General features: G+C 43.7%; 1 protein-coding gene across 2 annotated transcripts in view; it reads left to right on the top strand.

Moving 5' to 3' along the window:
- RALGAPA2 (Ral GTPase activating protein catalytic subunit alpha 2) overlaps nucleotides 1–20,094 on the top strand; it is a 106,546-nt gene that overhangs the window by 43,052 nt on the left and 43,400 nt on the right. For both annotated transcript variants that reach the window (XM_088160848.1, XM_088160847.1), the window contains exons 33-34: nucleotides 397–1,150; nucleotides 19,904–19,975. In XM_088160848.1, coding sequence (XP_088016974.1) covers nucleotides 397–1,150; nucleotides 19,904–19,975 — 826 coding nt within the window. The remainder of the gene's footprint in view (nucleotides 1–396; nucleotides 1,151–19,903; nucleotides 19,976–20,094) is intronic.

Here is a 20,094-nt window from a genome sequence, read left to right on the forward strand (position 1 = left end):
AGAATTAGGATGAGAATAGAATTAGGATGAGAATAGAATTAGGATGAGAATAGAATTAGGATGAGAATAGAATTAGAATGAGAATAGAATTAAAATGAGAATAGAATTAGAATGAGAATAGAAATAGAATAGAATAGAATTAGGATGAGAATAGAATTAGAATGAGAATAGAATTAGAATAGAATAGAATAGAATTAGAATAGAATTAGAATTAGAATTGGAATAGAATTAGAATGGAATGCTGGGTGGGATGTTTTGGGAAGCTGTTGGAGATAGTTCCTTGCACAGGAAGGATCAGCAGGTCTCTCAGGGAAGCTGCAGCAGTGTGGCAGCAATCTGTGTGTGTGTCCCCTTGCCGCTCTTCCTGATGCGCTGCGTTTCCCTGGCTGCTTTCAGAGAAGAGGAGGAGGAATTTGGAGCTGATCCCCCTGACGGCACGGATGGTCATGACTCACCTGGTGAACCACCTGAGCCACTACCCTCTGAGCGGGGGCCCGGCCGTGCTGCACAGCCTGCTGAGCGAGCACCACGACAATTCCCACGTGGAGTGCTCGGAGCTGTGCCCGGAGGTGTTCCGCAGCCCCAGCCTGCAGCTCTTCGTGTTCAACGACAGCACGCTCATCTCGTGCCTGCAGGTCCCCGCCGAGGCCACCCGCGAGGGCGCCCCGCCCTCGGCCGTGCGCCTCATCCTCAGGGACATCTCGGGCAAGTACTCCTGGGACGGCCACATGCTCTACGGGCCCCTGGAGGGCTGCCTGCCCCAGCACGGCACCTTCACCTTCAGCATCCCCAGCCAGGATGAGGCCTCGCAGGAGCAGGATTCCCAGGAGGAGCAGGAGCAGGAGGAGGAGGCAGAGGACGCCCTGGAGCGGCTGCTGGAGCGGCTGGGCAGCAGCAGCCCGGAGTGCCTGGCTCCTCCTCAGCGCAGGCTGAACGAGCCGGCGGCGCGGCCCCGAGCCCTGAGCGCCGAGCAGGAGCGCGGCGTGGCCGAGGCGCTGCTGCGGCAGAGCGCCCGCGAGGAGCGGCTGCTCCGCGGCCACGGCCACCGGCTGCCACCGCTGCGGCCACCGCCGCCGGCACGGCCACGCGGCTCCTTCCACTGCTGCCGGCTGCTGCTCGACCAGCTGGGAATGAACGCCTGGGACAGAAGGTACGGGGACAGCGGCCGGGATGGGAACAACACGCGACTCAGCCTGAAATGTGGACGGCTGAGAATGCTGGAATAGAATGGAAATGAAATAAAAGAGAATTTAGAATAGAATACAAGAGAATTTAGTCTAGAATAATATACGAGTGGAATGGAATAGGAATAGAAAGAAATGGGAAAGGAATGAGAATAGAAAGAGAATGGAAGCGGAAGACAATAGGAATGGAATGAAATGAGAAAGGAAAAGGGAAGAGAAGGGGAATGGAATGGGAAGAAAACGGGAATTGACTGAGATGAAAAAGGAGAAGGGAAGAGAACGGGAATGGAATGGGATGAGAAAGGAGAAGGGAACAGAACGGGAATGGAATGGGAAGAGAAAGGAAAAGGGAAGGGAAGGAGAATGGAATGGGAACGGGAATGGAATGGGAACGAGAAAGGAAAGGGAACGGGAATGGAATGGGAACGAGAAAGGAAAGGGAATGGTATGGGAACGAGAAAGGGAACGGGAATGGTATGGGAACGAGAAAGGGAACGGGAATGGTATGGGAACGAGAAAGGGAACGGGAATGGAATGGGAACGAGGAAGGGAACGGGAATGGTATGGGAACGAGAAAGGGAACGGGAATGGTATGGGAACGAGAAAGGGAACGGGAATGGAATGGGAACGAGGAAGGGAACGGGAATGGAATGGGAACGAGGAAGGGAACGGGAATGGTATGGGAACGAGAAAGGGAACGGGAATGGTATGGGAACGAGAAAGGGAACGGGAATGGAATGGGAACGAGGAAGGGAACGGGAATGGTATGGGAACGAGAAAGAGAATGGACAGGAACGGGAATGGAATGCGAAAGAGAAAGGGAAGGGAAAGGGAATGGAAAGGAATGAGAATGGGAAGGGAATGGGAATGGGACTGCAGTGGAATGAGAAAGGGAAGGGAATGGGAATGGAATGGAATAGGGAAGGGAATGGGAATGCAATGGAATAGGGAAGGGAATGGGAATGCAATGGAATGAGAAAGGGAAGGGAAGGGAATGGGAATGCAATGGAATAGGGAAGGGAATGGGAATGCAATGGAATAGGGAAGGGAATGGGAATGGGAATGCAATGGAATAGGGAAGGGAATGGGAATGCAATGGAATGAGAAAGGGAAGGGAAGGGAATGGGAATGCAATGGAATAGGGAAGGGAATGGGAATGCAATGGAATGAGAAAGGGAAGGGAAGGGAATGGGAATGCAATGGAATAGGGAAGGGAATGGGAATGCAATGGAATGAGAAAGGGAAGGGAAGGGAATGGGAATGCAATGGAATAGGGAAGGGAATGGGAATGCAATGGAATGAGAAAGGGAAGGGAAGGGAATGGGAATGCAATGGAATAGGGAAGGGAATGGGAATGCAATGGAATGAGAAAGGGAAGGGAATGGGAATGCAATGGAATAGGGAAGGGAATGGGAATGCAATGGAATAGGGAAGGGAATGGGAATGGGAATGCAATGGAATAGGGAAGGGAATGGGAATGCAATGGAATGAGAAAGGGAAGGGAAGGGAATGGGAATGCAATGGAATAGGGAAGGGAATGGGAATGCAATGGAATGAGAAAGGGAAGGGAAGGGAATGGGAATGCAATGGAATAGGGAAGGGAATGGGAATGCAATGGAATAGGGAAGGGAATGGGAATGCAATGGAATAGGGAAGGGAATGGGAATGGGAATGCAATGGAATAGGGAAGGGAATGGGAATGCAATGGAATGAGAAAGGGAAGGGAAGGGAATGGGAATGCAATGGAATAGGGAAGGGAATGGGAATGCAATGGAATGAGAAAGGGAAGGGAAGGGAATGGGAATGCAATGGAATAGGGAAGGGAATGGGAATGCAATGGAATGAGAAAGGGAAGGGAATGGGAATGCAATGGAATGAGAAAGGGAAGGGAAGGGAATGGGAATGCAATGGAATAGGGAAGGGAATGGGAATGCAATGGAATGAGAAAGGGAAGGGAAGGGAATGGGAATGCAATGGAATAGGGAAGGGAATGGGAATGCAATGGAATAGGGAAGGGAATGGGAATGCAATGGAATAGGGAAGGGAATGGGAATGCAATGGAATGAGAAAGGGAAGGGAAGGGAATGGGAATGCAATGGAATAGGGAAGGGAATGGGAATGGGAATGCAATGGAATGAGAAAGGGAAGGGAAGGGAATGGGAATGCAATGGAATGAGAAAGGGAAGGGAAGGGAATGGGAATGCAATGGAATAGGGAAGGGAATGGGAATGGGAATGCAATGGAATGAGAAAGGGAAGGGAAGGGAATGGGAATGCAATGGAATAGGGAAGGGAATGGGAATGGGAATGCAATGGAATGAGAAAGGGAAGGGAAGGGAATGGGAATGCAATGGAATAGGGAAGGGAATGGGAATGGGAATGCAATGGAATGAGAAAGGGAAGGGAAGGGAATGGGAATGCAATGGAATAGGGAAGGGAATGGGAATGGGAATGCAATGGAATGAGAAAGGGAAGGGAAGGGAATGGGAATGCAATGGAATAGGGAAGGGAATGGGAATGGGAATGCAATGGAATGAGAAAGGGAAGGGAAGGGAATGGGAATGCAATGGAATAGGGAAGGGAATGGGAATGGGAATGCAATGGAATGAGAAAGGGAAGGGAAGGGAATGGGAATGCAATGGAATAGGGAAGGGAATGGGAATGGGAATGCAATGGAATGAGAAAGGGAAGGGAAGGGAATGGGAATGCAATGGAATAGGGAAGGGAATGGGAATGGGAATGCAATGGAATGAGAAAGGGAAGGGAAGGGAATGGGAATGCAATGGAATAGGGAAGGGAATGGGAATGGGAATGCAATGGAATGAGAAAGGGAAGGGAAGGGAATGGGAATGCAATGGAATAGGGAAGGGAATGGGAATGGGAATGCAATGGAATGAGAAAGGGAAGGGAAGGGAATGGGAATGCAATGGAATAGGGAAGGGAATGGGAATGGGAATGCAATGGAATGAGAAAGGGAAGGGAAGGGAATGGGAATGCAATGGAATAGGGAAGGGAATGGGAATGGGAATGCAATGGAATGAGAAAGGGAAGGGAAGGGAATGGGAATGCAATGGAATAGGGAAGGGAATGGGAATGGGAATGCAATGGAATGAGAAAGGGAAGGGAAGGGAATGGGAATGCAATGGAATAGGGAAGGGAATGGGAATGGGAATGCAATGGAATGAGAAAGGGAAGGGAAGGGAATGGGAATGCAATGGAATAGGGAAGGGAATGGGAATGGGAATGCAATGGAATAGGGAAGGGAATGGGAATGGGAATGCAATGGAATGAGAAAGGGAAGGGAAGGGAATGGGAATGCAATGGAATAGGGAAGGGAATGGGAATGGGAATGCAATGGAATAGGGAAGGGAAGGGAATGGGAATGCAATGGAATAGGGAAGGGAAGGGAATGGGAATGCAATGGAATAGGGAAGGGAATGGGAATGGGAATGCAATGGAATGAGAAAGGGAAGGGAAGGGAATGGGAATGCAATGGAATAGGGAAGGGAATGGGAATGGGAATGCAATGGAATGAGAAAGGGAAGGGAAGGGAATGGGAATGCAATGGAATAGGGAAGGGAATGGGAATGGGAATGCAATGGAATGAGAAAGGGAAGGGAAGGGAATGGGAATGCAATGGAATAGGGAAGGGAATGGGAATGGGAATGCAATGGAATGAGAAAGGGAAGGGAAGGGAATGGGAATGCAATGGAATAGGGAAGGGAATGGGAATGGGAATGCAATGGAATGAGAAAGGGAAGGGAAGGGAATGGGAATGCAATGGAATAGGGAAGGGAATGGGAATGGGAATGCAATGGAATGAGAAAGGGAAGGGAAGGGAATGGGAATGCAATGGAATAGGGAAGGGAATGGGAATGGGAATGCAATGGAATGAGAAAGGGAAGGGAAGGGAATGGGAATGCAATGGAATAGGGAAGGGAATGGGAATGGGAATGCAATGGAATGAGAAAGGGAAGGGAAGGGAATGGGAATGCAATGGAATAGGGAAGGGAATGGGAATGGGAATGCAATGGAATGAGAAAGGGAAGGGAAGGGAATGGGAATGCAATGGAATAGGGAAGGGAATGGGAATGGGAATGCAATGGAATGAGAAAGGGAAGGGAAGGGAATGGGAATGCAATGGAATAGGGAAGGGAATGGGAATGGGAATGCAATGGAATGAGAAAGGGAAGGGAAGGGAATGGGAATGCAATGGAATAGGGAAGGGAATGGGAATGGGAATGCAATGGAATGAGAAAGGGAAGGGAAGGGAATGGGAATGCAATGGAATAGGGAAGGGAATGGGAATGGGAATGCAATGGAATGAGAAAGGGAAGGGAAGGGAATGGGAATGCAATGGAATAGGGAAGGGAATGGGAATGGGAATGCAATGGAATGAGAAAGGGAAGGGAAGGGAATGGGAATGCAATGGAATAGGGAAGGGAATGGGAATGGGAATGCAATGGAATGAGAAAGGGAAGGGAAGGGAATGGGAATGCAATGGAATAGGGAAGGGAATGGGAATGGGAATGCAATGGAATGAGAAAGGGAAGGGAAGGGAATGGGAATGCAATGGAATAGGGAAGGGAATGGGAATGGGAATGCAATGGAATGAGAAAGGGAAGGGAATGGGAATGCAATGGAATAGGGAAGGGAATGGGAATGGGAATGCAATGGAATGAGAAAGGGAAGGGAATGGGAATGCAATGGAATAGGGAAGGGAATGGGAATGGGAATGCAATGGAATGAGAAAGGGAAGGGAATGGGAATGCAATGGAATAGGGAAGGGAAGGGAATGGGAATGCAATGGAATAGGGAAGGGAATGGGAATGGGAATGCAATGGAATGAGGAAGGGAAGGGAATGGGAATGCAATGGAATAGGGAAGGGAAGGGAATGGGAATGCAATGGAATAGGGAAGGGAATGGGAATGGGAATGCAATGGAATGAGAAAGGGAAGGGAATGGGAATGCAATGGAATAGGGAAGGGAAGGGAATGGGAATGCAATGGAATAGGGAAGGGAAGGGAATGGGAATGCAATGGAATAGGGAAGGGAAGGGAATGGGAATGGAATGGAATGTGAAAGGGAAGGGAAGGGAATGCGAATGGAATGGAAAGAGAAATGGAAGGGAATGGAAATGGAATGGAATGTGAATGGAATGGAATGAGACAGGGAAGGGAATGCGTATTTAATGGAATGAGAAAGGGAATGGAATGTATTGAGAAAGGAACGGGAATGGAATGAGAAAGGGAAGGGAATGGGAATGGAATGAGAAAGGGATTGGAATGGGACTGGAATGGAATGGAATGAGAAAGGGAAGGGAATGGGAATGGAATGAGAAAGGGATTGGAATGGGACTGGAATGGAATGGAATGAGAAAGGGAAGGGAATGGGAATGGAATGAGAAAGGGATTGGAATGGGACTGGAATGGAATGGAATGAGAAAGGGAAGGGAATGGGAATGGAATGAGAAAGGGATTGGAATGGGACTGGAATGGAATGGAATGAGAAAGGGAAGGGAATGGGAATGGAATGAGAAAGGGATTGGAATGGGACTGGAATGGAATGGAATGAGAAAGGGAAGGGAATGGGAATGGAATGAGAAAGGGATTGGAATGGGACTGGAATGGAATGGAATGAGAAAGGGAAGGGAATGGGAATGGAATGAGAAAGGGATTGGAATGGGACTGGAATGGAATGGAATGAGAAAGGGAAGGGAATGGGAATGGAATGAGAAAGGGATTGGAATGGGACTGGAATGGAATAAGGAAGGGAAGGGAATGGGAATGCAATGGAATAGGGAAGGGAAGGGAATGGGAATGGAATGGAATGTGAAAGGGAAGGGAAGGGAATGCGAATGGAATGGAAAGAGAAATGGAAGGGAATGGAAATGGAATGGAATGTGAATGGAATGGAATGAGACAGGGAAGGGAATGCGTATTTAATGGAATGAGAAAGGGAATGGAATGTATTGAGAAAGGAACGGGAATGGAATGAGAAAGGGAAGGGAATGGGAATGGAATGAGAAAGGGATTGGAATGGGACTGGAATGGAATGGAATGAGAAAGGGAAGGGAATGGGAATGGAATGAGAAAGGGATTGGAATGGGACTGGAATGGAATGGAATGAGAAAGGGAAGGGAATGGGAATGGAATGAGAAAGGGATTGGAATGGGACTGGAATGGAATGGAATGAGAAAGGGAAGGGAATGGGAATGGAATGAGAAAGGGATTGGAATGGGACTGGAATGGAATGGAATGAGAAAGGGAAGGGAATGGGAATGGAATGAGAAAGGGATTGGAATGGGACTGGAATGGAATGGAATGAGAAAGGGAAGGGAATGGGAATGGAATGAGAAAGGGATTGGAATGGGACTGGAATGGAATGGAATGAGAAAGGGAAGGGAATGGGAATGGAATGAGAAAGGGATTGGAATGGGACTGGAATGGAATGGAATGAGAAAGGGATTGGAATGGGACTGGAATGGAATGGAATGAGAAAGGGAAGGGAATGGGAATGGAATGAGAAAGGGATTGGAATGGGACTGGAATGGAATGGAATGAGAAAGGGAAGGGAATGGGAATGGAATGAGAAAGGGATTGGAATGGGACTGGAATGGAATGGAATGAGAAAGGGAAGGGAATGGGAATGGAATGAGAAAGGGATTGGAATGGGACTGGAATGGAATGGAATGAGAAAGGGAAGGGAATGGGAATGGAATGAGAAAGGGATTGGAATGGGACTGGAATGGAATGGAATGAGAAAGGGAAGGGAATGGGAATGGAATGAGAAAGGGATTGGAATGGGACTGGAATGGAATGGAATGAGAAAGGGAAGGGAATGGGAATGGAATGAGAAAGGGATTGGAATGGGACTGGAATGGAATGGAATGAGAAAGGGAAGGGAATGGGAATGGAATGAGAAAGGGATTGGAATGGGACTGGAATGGAATGGAATGAGAAAGGGAAGGGAATGGGAATGGAATGAGAAAGGGATTGGAATGGGACTGGAATGGAATGGAATGAGAAAGGGAAGGGAATGGGAATGGAATGAGAAAGGGATTGGAATGGGACTGGAATGGAATGGAATGAGAAAGGGAAGGGAATGGGAATGGAATGAGAAAGGGATTGGAATGGGACTGGAATGGAATGGAATGAGAAAGGGAAGGGAATGGGAATGGAATGAGAAAGGGATTGGAATGGGACTGGAATGGAATGGAATGAGAAAGGGAAGGGAATGGGAATGGAATGAGAAAGGGATTGGAATGGGACTGGAATGGAATGGAATGAGAAAGGGAAGGGAATGGGAATGGAATGAGAAAGGGATTGGAATGGGACTGGAATGGAATGGAATGAGAAAGGGAAGGGAATGGGAATGGAATGAGAAAGGGATTGGAATGGGACTGGAATGGAATGGAATGAGAAAGGGAAGGGAATGGGAATGGAATGAGAAAGGGATTGGAATGGGACTGGAATGGAATGGAATGAGAAAGGGAAGGGAATGGGAATGGAATGAGAAAGGGATTGGAATGGGACTGGAATGGAATGGAATGAGAAAGGGAAGGGAATGGGAATGGAATGAGAAAGGGATTGGAATGGGACTGGAATGGAATGGAATGAGAAAGGGAAGGGAATGGGAATGGAATGAGAAAGGGATTGGAATGGGACTGGAATGGAATGGAATGAGAAAGGGAAGGGAATGGGAATGGAATGAGAAAGGGATTGGAATGGGACTGGAATGGAATGGAATGAGAAAGGGAAGGGAATGGGAATGGAATGAGAAAGGGATTGGAATGGGACTGGAATGGAATGGAATGAGAAAGGGAAGGGAATGGGAATGGAATGAGAAAGGGATTGGAATGGGACTGGAATGGAATGGAATGAGAAAGGGAAGGGAATGGGAATGGAATGAGAAAGGGATTGGAATGGGACTGGAATGGAATGGAATGAGAAAGGGAAGGGAATGGGAATGGAATGAGAAAGGGATTGGAATGGGACTGGAATGGAATGGAATGAGAAAGGGAAGGGAATGGGAATGGAATGAGAAAGGGATTGGAATGGGACTGGAATGGAATGGAATGAGAAAGGGAAGGGAATGGGAATGGAATGAGAAAGGGATTGGAATGGGACTGGAATGGAATGGAATGAGAAAGGGAAGGGAATGGGAATGGAATGAGAAAGGGATTGGAATGGGACTGGAATGGAATGGAATGAGAAAGGGAAGGGAATGGGACTGGAATGAGAAAGGGATTGGAATGGGACTGGAATGGAATGGAATGAGAAAGGGAAGGGAATGGGACTGGAATGAGAAAGGGATTGGAATGGGACTGGAATGGAATGGAATGAGAAAGGGAAGGGAATGGGACTGGAATGGAATGGAATGAGAAAGGGAAGGGAATGGGAATGGAATGAGAAAGGGATTGGAATGGGACTGGAATGGAATGGAATGAGAAAGGGAAGGGAATGGGAATGGAATGAGAAAGGGATTGGAATGGGACTGGAATGGAATGGAATGAGAAAGGGAAGGGAATGGGACTGGAATGGAATGGAATGAGAAAGGGAAGGGAATGGGAATGCAATGAGAAAGGGATTGGAATGGGACTGGAATGGAATGGAATGAGAAAGGGAAGGGAATGGGAATGCAATGAGAAAGGGATTGGAATGGGACTGGAATGGAATGGAATGAGAAAGAGAAGGGAATGGGAATGCAATGAGAAAGGGATTGGAATGGGACTGGAATGGAATGGAATGAGAAAGGGAAGGGAATGGGAATGGAATGAGAAAGGGATTGGAATGGGACTGGAATGGAATGGAATGAGAAAGGGAAGGGAATGGGAATGGAATGAGAAAGGGATTGGAATGGGACTGGAATGGAATGGAATGAGAAAGGGAAGGGAATGGGAATGGAATGAGAAAGGGATTGGAATGGGACTGGAATGGAATGAGAAAGGGAAGGGAATGGGAATGGAATGAGAAAGGGATTGGAATGGGACTGGAATGGAATGGAATGAGAAAGGGAAGGGAATGGGAATGCAATGAGAAAGGGATTGGAATGGGACTGGAATGGAATGGAATGAGAAAGGGAAGGGAATGGGAATGCAATGAGAAAGGGATTGGAATGGGACTGGAATGGAATGGAATGAGAAAGGGAAGGGAATGGGAATGCAATGAGAAAGGGATTGGAATGGGACTGGAATGGAATGGAATGAGAAAGGGAAGGGAATGGGACTGGAATGGAATGGAATGAGAAAGGGAAGGGAATGGGAATGGAATGAGAAAGGGATTGGAATGGGACTGGAATGGAATGGAATGAGAAAGGGAAGGGAATGGGAATGGAATGAGAAAGGGATTGGAATGGGACTGGAATGGAATGGAATGAGAAAGGGAAGGGAATGGGACTGGAATGGAATGGAATGAGAAAGGGAAGGGAATGGGAATGCAATGAGAAAGGGATTGGAATGGGACTGGAATGGAATGAGAAAGGGAAGGGAATGGGAATGCAATGAGAAAGGGATTGGAATGGGACTGGAATGGAATGGAATGAGAAAGGGAAGGGAATGGGAATGCAATGAGAAAGGGATTGGAATGGGACTGGAATGGAATGGAATGAGAAAGGGAAGGGAATGGGAATGCAATGAGAAAGGGATTGGAATGGGACTGGAATGGAATGGAATGAGAAAGGGAAGGGAATGGGAATGCAATGAGAAAGGGATTGGAATGGGACTGGAATGGAATGGAATGAGAAAGGGAAGGGAATGGGAATGGAATGAGAAAGGGATTGGAATGGGACTGGAATGGAATGGAATGAGAAAGGGAAGGGAATGGGAATGCAATGTGAAAGGGATTGGAATGGGACTGGAATGGAATGGAATGAGAAAGGGAAGGGAATGGGAATGGAATGGAATGAGAAATGGAAGGGAATGGGAATGGGAATGCAATGGAATGAGAAAGGGATGGGAATGGAATGGAATGAGAAATGGAAGGGAATGGGAATGGGAATGCAATGGAATGAGAAAGGGATGGGAATGGAAATGAAATGGAAAGAGAAATGGAATGGAATATGAATGGAAGGGAATGGAAATGAAATGGAATGAGAAATGGAATGGAATATGAATGGAATGGAATGAGAAAGGGAAGGGAATGGAAATGAAATGGAATGAGAAATGGAATGGAATATGAATGGAATGGAATGAGAAAGGGAAGGGAATGGAAATGAAATGGAATGAGAAATGGAATGGAATATGAATGGAATGGAATGAGAAAGGGAAGGGAATGGAAATGAAATGGAATGAGAAATGGAATGGAATATGAATGGAATGGAATGAGAAAGGGAAGGGAATGGGACTGGAATGGAATGGAATGAGAAAGGGAAGGGAATGGGAATGGAATGGAATGAGAAATGGAAGGGAATGGGAATGGGAATGCAATGGAATGAGAAAGGGATGGGAATGGAAATGAAATGGAAAGAGAAATGGAATGAGAAAGGGAAGGGAATGGAAATGAAATGGAATGGAATATGAATGGAATGGAATGGAATGAGAAAGGGAAGGGAATGGAAATGAAATGGAATGGAATATGAATGGAATGGAATGGAATGAGAAAGGGAAGGGAATGGAAATGAAATTGAATGGAATATGAATGGAATGGAATGGAATGAGAAAGGGAAGGGAATGGAAATGAAATGGAATGGAATGAGAAAGGGAAGGGAATGGAAATGAAATGGAATGGAATGAGAAAGGGAAGGGAATGGAAATGAAATGGAATGGAATATGAATGGAATGGAATGGAATGAGAAAGGGAAGGGAATGGAAATGAAATGGAATGGAATATGAATGGAATGGAATGGAATGAGAAAGGGAAGGGAATGGAAATGAAATGGAATGGAATATGAATGGAATGGAATGGAATGAGAAAGGGAAGGGAATGGAAATGAAATGGAATGGAATGAGAAAGGGAAGGGAATGGGAATGGAATGGAATGAGAAATGGAAGGGAATGGGAATGGGAATGCAATGGAATGAGAAAGGGATGGGAATGGAAATGAAATGGAAAGAGAAATGGAATGGAATATGAATGGAAGGGAATGGAAATGAAATGGAATGGAATGAGAAAGGGAAGGGAATGGGAATGGAATGGAATGAGAAATGGAAGGGAATGGGAATGGGAATGCAATGGAATGAGAAAGGGATGGGAATGGAAATGAAATGGAATGGAATATGAATGGAATGGAATGGAATGAGAAAGGGAAGGGAATGGAAATGAAATGGAATGGAATATGAATGGAATGGAATGGAATGAGAAAGGGAAGGGAATGGGACTGGAATGGAATGGAATGGAATGAGAAAGGGAAGGGAATGGGAATGGAATGGAATGAGAAATGGAAGGGAATGGGAATGGGAATGCAATGGAATGAGAAAGGGATGGGAATGGAAATGAAATGGAAAGAGAAATGGAATGGAATATGAATGGAAGGGAATGGAAATGAAATGGAATGAGAAATGGAATGGAATATGAATGGAATGGAATGAGAAAGGGAAGGGAATGGAAATGAAATGGAATGAGAAATGGAATGGAATATGAATGGAATGGAATGAGAAAGGGAAGGGAATGGAAATGAAATGGAATGAGAAATGGAATGGAATATGAATGGAATGGAATGAGAAAGGGAAGGGAATGGAAATGAAATGGAATGAGAAATGGAATGGAATATGAATGGAATGGAATGAGAAAGGGAAGGGAATGGAAATGAAATGGAATGAGAAATGGAATGGAATATGAATGGAATGGAATGAGAAAGGGAAGGGAATGGAAATGAAATGGAATGAGAAATGGAATGGAATATGAATGGAATGGAATGAGAAAGGGAAGGGAATGGGACTGGAATGGAATGGAATGAGAAAGGGAAGGGAATGGGAATGGAATAGAATGAGAAATGGAAGGGAATGGGAATGGGAATGCAATGGAATGAGAAAGGGATGGGAATGGAAATGAAATGGAAAGAGAAATGGAATGGAATATGAATGGAAGGGAATGGAAATGAAATGGAATGAGAAATGGAATGGAATATGAATGGAATGGAATGAGAAAGGGAAGGGAATGGAAATGAAATGGAATGGAATATGAATGGAATGGAATGGAATGAGAAAGGGAAGGGAATGGAAATGAAATGGAATGGAATGAGAAAGGGAAGGGAATGGGAATGGAATGGAATGAGAAATGGAATTGAATGGGAATGGGAATGCAATGGAATGAGAAAGGGATGGGAATGGAAATGAAATGGAAAGAGAAATGGAATGGAATATGAATGGAATGGAATATGAATGGAAGGGAATGGAAATGAAATGGAATGAGAAATGGAATGGAATATGAATGGAATGGAATGAGAAAGGGAAGGGAATGGAAATGAAATGGAATGAGAAATGGAATGGAATATGAATGGAATGGAATGAGAAAGGGAAGGGAATGGAAATGAAATGGAATGAGAAATGGAATGGAATATGAATGGAATGGAATGAGAAAGGGAAGGGAATGGAAATGAAATGGAATGAGAAATGAAATGGAATGAGAAATGGAATGGAATATGAATGGAATGGAATGAGAAAGGGAAGGGAATGGAAATGAAATGGAATGAGAAATGGAATGGAATATGAATGGAATGGAATGAGAAAGGGAAGGGAATGGAAATGAAATGGAATGAGAAATGGAATGGAATATGAATGGAATGGAATGAGAAAGGGAAGGGAATGGAAATGAAATGGAATGAGAAATGAAATGGAATGAGAAATGGAATGGAATATGAATGGAATGGAATGAGAAAGGGAAGGGAATGGAAATGAAATGGAATGAGAAATGGAATGGAATATGAATGGAATGGAATGAGAAAGGGAAGGGAATGGGACTGGAATGGAATGGAATGAGAAAGGGAAGGGAATGGGAATGGAATGGAATGAGAAATGGAAGGGAATGGGAATGGAATGGAATGAGAAATGGAAGGGAATGGGAATGGGAATGCAATGGAATGAGAAAGGGATGGGAATGGAAATGAAATGGAAAGAGAAATGGAATGGAATATGAATGGAAGGGAATGGAAATGAAATGGAAAGAGAAATGGAATGGAATATGAATGGAAGGGAATGGAAATGAAATGGAATGAGAAATGGAATGGAATATGAATGGAATGGAATGAGAAAGGGAAGGGAATGGAAATGAAATGGAATGGAATATGAATGGAATGGAATGGAATGAGAAAGGGAAGGGAATGGAAATGAAATGGAATGGAATATGAATGGAATGGAATGGAATGAGAAAGGGAAGGGAATGGAAATGAAATGGAATGGAATATGAATGGAATGGAATGGAATGAGAAAGGGAAGGGAATGGAAATGAAATGGAATGGAATATGAATGGAATGGAATGGAATGAGAAAGGGAAGGGAATGGAAATGAAATGGAATGGAATGAGAAAGGGAAGGGAATGGGAATGGAATGGAATGAGAAATGGAATTGAATGGGAATGGGAATGCAATGGAATGAGAAAGGGATGGGAATGGAAATGAAATGGAAAGAGAAATGGAATGGAATATGAATGGAATGGAATATGAATGGAAGGGAATGGAAATGAAATGGAATGAGAAATGGAATGGAATATGAATGGAATGGAATGAGAAAGGGAAGGGAATGGAAATGAAATGGAATGAGAAATGGAATGGAATATGAATGGAATGGAATGAGAAAGGGAAGGGAATGGAAATGAAATGGAATGAGAAATGGAATGGAATATGAATGGAATGGAATGAGAAAGGGAAGGGAATGGAAATGAAATGGAATGAGAAATGGAATGGAATATGAATGGAATGGAATGAGAAAGGGAAGGGAATGGAAATGAAATGGAATGAGAAATGGAATGGAATATGAATGGAATGGAATGAGAAAGGGAAGGGAATGGAAATGAAATGGAATGAGAAATGGAATGGAATATGAATGGAATGGAATGAGAAAGGGAAGGGAATGGAAATGAAATGGAATGAGAAATGGAATGGAATATGAATGGAATGGAATGAGAAAGGGAAGGGAATGGAAATGAAATGGAATGAGAAATGGAATGGAATATGAATGGAATGGAATGAGAAAGGGAAGGGAATGGAAATGAAATGGAATGAGAAATGGAATGGAATATGAATGGAATGGAATGAGAAAGGGAAGGGAATGGAAATGAAATGGAATGAGAAATGGAATGGAATATGAATGGAATGGAATGGAATGAGAAAGGGAAGGGAATGGAAATGAAATGGAATGAGAAATGGAATGGAATATGAATGGAATGGAATGGAATGAGAAAGGGAAGGGAATGGAAATGAAATGGAATGAGAAATGGAATGGAATATGAATGGAATGGAATGGAATGAGAAAGGGAAGGGAATGGAAATGAAATGGAATGAGAAATGGAATGGAATATGAATGGAATGGAATGAGAAAGGGAAGGGAATGGAAATGAAATGGAATGAGAAATGGAATGGAATATGAATGGAATGGAATGAGAAAGGGAAGGGAATGGAAATGAAATGGAATGAGAAATGGAATGGAATATGAATGGAATGGAATGGAATGAGAAAGGGAAGGGAATGGAAATGAAATGGAATGAGAAATGGAATGGAATATGAATGGAATGGAATGGAATGAGAAAGGGAAGGGAATGGAAATGAAATGGAATGGAATAGGGAAGGGAATGGGACTGGAATGGAATGGAATGAGAAAGGGAAGGGAATGGGAATGGAATCGAATGAGAAATGGAAGGGAATGGGAATGGGAATGCAATGGAATGAGAAAGGGATGGGAATGGAAATGAAATGGAAAGAGAAATGGAATGGAATATGAATGGAAGGGAATGGAAATGAAATGGAATGAGAAATGGAATGGAATATGAATGGAATGGAATGAGAAAGGGAAGGGAATGGAAATGAAATGGAATGGAATATGAATGGAATGGAATGGAATGAGAAAGGGAAGGGAATGGAAATGAAATGGAATGGAATATGAATGGAATGGAATGGAATGAGAAAGGGAAGGGAATGGAAATGAAATGGAATGGAATATGAATGGAATGGAATGGAATGAGAAAGGGAAGGGAATGGAAATGAAATGGAATGGAATGAGAAAGGGAAGGGAATGGGAATGGAATGGAATGAGAAATGGAATTGAATGGGAATGGGAATGCAATGGAATGAGAAAGGGAAGGGAATGGAAATGAAATGGAATGGAATGAGAAAGGGAAGGGAATGGGAATGGAATGGAATGAGAAATGGAATTGAATGGGAATGGGAATGCAATGGAATGAGAAAGGGATGGGAATGGAAATGAAATGGAAAGAGAAATGGAATGGAATATGAATGGAATGGAATATGAATGGAAGGGAATGGAAATGAAATGGAATGAGAAATGGAATGGAATATGAATGGAATGGAATGAGAAAGGGAAGGGAATGGAAATGAAATGGAATGAGAAATGGAATGGAATATGAATGGAATGGAATGAGAAAGGGAAGGGAATGGAAATGAAATGGAATGAGAAATGGAATGGAATATGAATGGAATGGAATGGAATGAGAAAGGGAAGGGAATGGAAATGAAATGGAATGGGAAATGGAAGGGAGTGGGAAGGGAATGGAAGGAGAAAAGGAAGGGAATGGAATGGGAATGGGAATGGAATGGAAGGTGAAAGGGAAGGGAATGGGAATGGGAATGGAATGAGAAATGTAAGGGAAGGGAATGGGAATGGGAATGAAATGAGAAATGGAAGGGAAGGGAATGGGAATGGAATGGAATGAGAAAGGGAAGGGAATGAGAATGGAATGGAATGAGGAAGGGAAGGGAATGAGAATGGAATGGAATGGAATGGAATGAGAAAGGGAAGGGAATGAGAAAGGGAAGGGAATGAGAATGGAATGGAATGAGAAATGGAAGGGAAGGGAATGGGAATGGAATGGAATGAGAAAGGGAAGGGAATGAGAAAGGGAAGGGAATGAGAATGGAATGGAATGAGAAAGGGAAGGGAATGAGAAAGGGAAGGGAATGAGAATGGAATGGAATGAGAAAGGGAAGGGAATGAGAAAGGGAAGGGAATGAGAAAGGGAAGGGAATGAGAAAGGGAAGGGAATGAGAATGGAATGGAATGAGAAAGGGAAGGGAATGAGAAAGGGAAGGGAATGAGAATGGAATGGAATGAGAAAGGGAAGGGAATGAGAAAGGGAAGGGAATGAGAAAGGGAAGGGAATGAGAAAGGGAAGGGAATGAGAAAGGGAAGGGAATGAGAATGGAATGGAATGGAATGGAATGAGAAAGGGAATGGAATGAGAATGGAATGGAATGGGAAGGGAATTGGAATGAAATGTGAAGTGAATGGGAATGAAATGGGAATAGAATGTGAACGAAATTACTGGAGAATGCGAATGGAATGAAATGATCAAGAAAAGGGAAGAGTATGGGAATGGAATGAAATGAAAATGAAAAGGGAAGAGAATGGGAATGGGATGAAATGAGATAGAAACGGGATGGTAAGTAGAATGAAATGGGAAGTGAATCGGAATGGAATGAAAGGAGAATGGGAATGGGAAGGGAATGGGAATGGAATGAAATGAGAAATAAATGGGAAGGGAGTGGGAATGGAATGGGAAGATAATTGTAATGGGAAAGAAATGAGAAAGAAATGGGAAGAGAATGGGAATGAAATGGGAAGAGAATGGGAATGAAATGGGAAGAGAATGGGAATGAAATGGGAAGAGAATGGGAATGAAATGGGAAGAGAATGGGAATGAAATGGGAAGGGAATTGGAATGAAATGAGAAACAAATGGGAAGAGAATGGGAATGAAATGGGAAGGGAATTGGAATGAAATGAGAAACAAATGGGAAGAGAATGGGAATGAAATGGGAAGGGAATTGGAATGAAATGAGAAACAAATGGGAAGAGAATGGGAATGGAATGAAATGAGAAAAAAATGGGAATTCATTGGGAATGGAATGAAATGAGAGAAATGGGAAGAGTATGGGAATGAAATGGGAAGAGAATGGGAATGAAAATGGAACAGAATGGGAATGGAATGGAATGGAATGGAATGGGAAAAAATGGGAAGAGAATGGGAATGGAATGGGATGAAAATGGGAATGAAATGGGAAGAGAATGGGAATGGAATGGAATGGAGTGAAATGAGAAAAAATGGGAAGAGAATGGGAATGGAATGAAATGAGAAGAAATTGGAAGAGAATGGGAATGGAATGAAATGAGAATGGGAATGGAATGGGAAGGGAATTGGAATGAAATGAGAAAGAAATGGGAAGAGAATTGGAATGAAATGGGAAGAGAATGGGAATGAAATGAGAAAGAAATGGGAATGAAATGGGAAGAGAATGGGAAAGAAAGTGGAAGGAAATGGGAAGAGAATTGGAATGAAATGGGAAGAGAATGGGAATGAAATGAGAAAGAAATGGGAATGAAATGGGAAGAGAATGGGAAAGAAAGTGGAAGGAAATGGGAAGAGAATGGGAATTAAATGGGAAGAGAATGGGAATGAAATGAGGAAGAAATGGGAATGAAATGGGAAGAGAATGGGAAAGAAAGTGGAAGGAAATGGGAAGAGAATGGGAATTAAATGGGAAGAGAATGGGAATGAAATGAGGAAGAAATGGGAATGAAATGGGAAGAGAATGGGAATGAAATGAGGAAGAAATGGGAATGAAATGGGAAGAGAATGGGAAAGAAAGTGGAAGGAAATGGGAAGAGAATGGGAATTAAATGGGAAGAGAATGGGAATGAAATGAGGAAGAAATGGGAATGAAATGGGAAGAGAATGGGAATGAAATGAGGAAGAAATGGGAATGAAATGGGAAGAGAATGGGAATGAAATGAGAAAGAAATGGGAATGAAATGGGAAGAGAATGGGAAAGAAAGTGGAAGGAAATGGGAAGATAATTGGAATTAAATGGGAAGAGAATGGGAATGAAATGAGGAAGAAATGGGAATGAAATGGGAAGAGAATGGGAATGAAATGGCAATGAAATGGCAATGAAATGAGAGAGAAATGGGAATGGAATGTGAAGCGAATGGGCATGAAATGAGAAAGAAATGGGAGGAGAATGGGAATTAAATTGGAAGAGAATGGGAATTAAATCGGAAGGGAATGGGAATTAAGTGGGAAGGGAATGGGAATATAATGGGAAGAGAATGGGAATGAAATAGGAAAGAAATGGGAATATAATGGGAAGAGAATGGGAATGAAATGGGAAGAGAATGGGAAAGAAATGGGAAGAGAATGCGAATGGAATGGCAATGAAATGAGAAATAAATGGGAAAGAAATGGCAATGTAATGAGAAGGAAATGGGAATGGAATGGAATATGAATAGAAGTGGAATAGTATAGGAGTAGTCTGAAATAGGTATAGAATAGCATAGGTTTAGGAGCTCAGTCAAATTGGAATTCTTTTGGAATGGAATGGCAATCCAATGGGAATGGAATGGAGTAGAATATGTATAGAGTACAATTCTCTCAATCAGAAAGCAAACTCTAAAGCAGTTTGTTGCACTTCAGTGATCATGTGATATAGACCCCAGTAGATGGTGCAGAATAATAAATAATTGTGAGAAATCTCATCATACTGATTCCCTCCGCCTGTTGGTGATGATTTACTGTGTCTGCACTTGGCCTCCAAGCCTTTTCCATTTGTTTTTTAGAAAAAGCTTTCACCTGCTGAAGAAAAATTCCAAGTTGCTGCGAGAGCTGAAAAATCTGGATTCCCGCCAGTGGTAGGTGACGTGTGCTGAGCACACCTTTGGCCAGGTTCGTGTTCCCCGAGGAGGAACGGGCCCCCAGAACCAGAACCTCAGTCCTGGTCAACCCAGATATTGGAGTGGAAATGGGGCTG

The sequence above is a fragment of the Sturnus vulgaris genome, chromosome 3 (assembly GCF_052056855.1).
Source record: "Sturnus vulgaris isolate bStuVul1 chromosome 3, bStuVul1.hap1, whole genome shotgun sequence".
NCBI lineage: Eukaryota > Metazoa > Chordata > Aves > Passeriformes > Sturnidae > Sturnus > Sturnus vulgaris.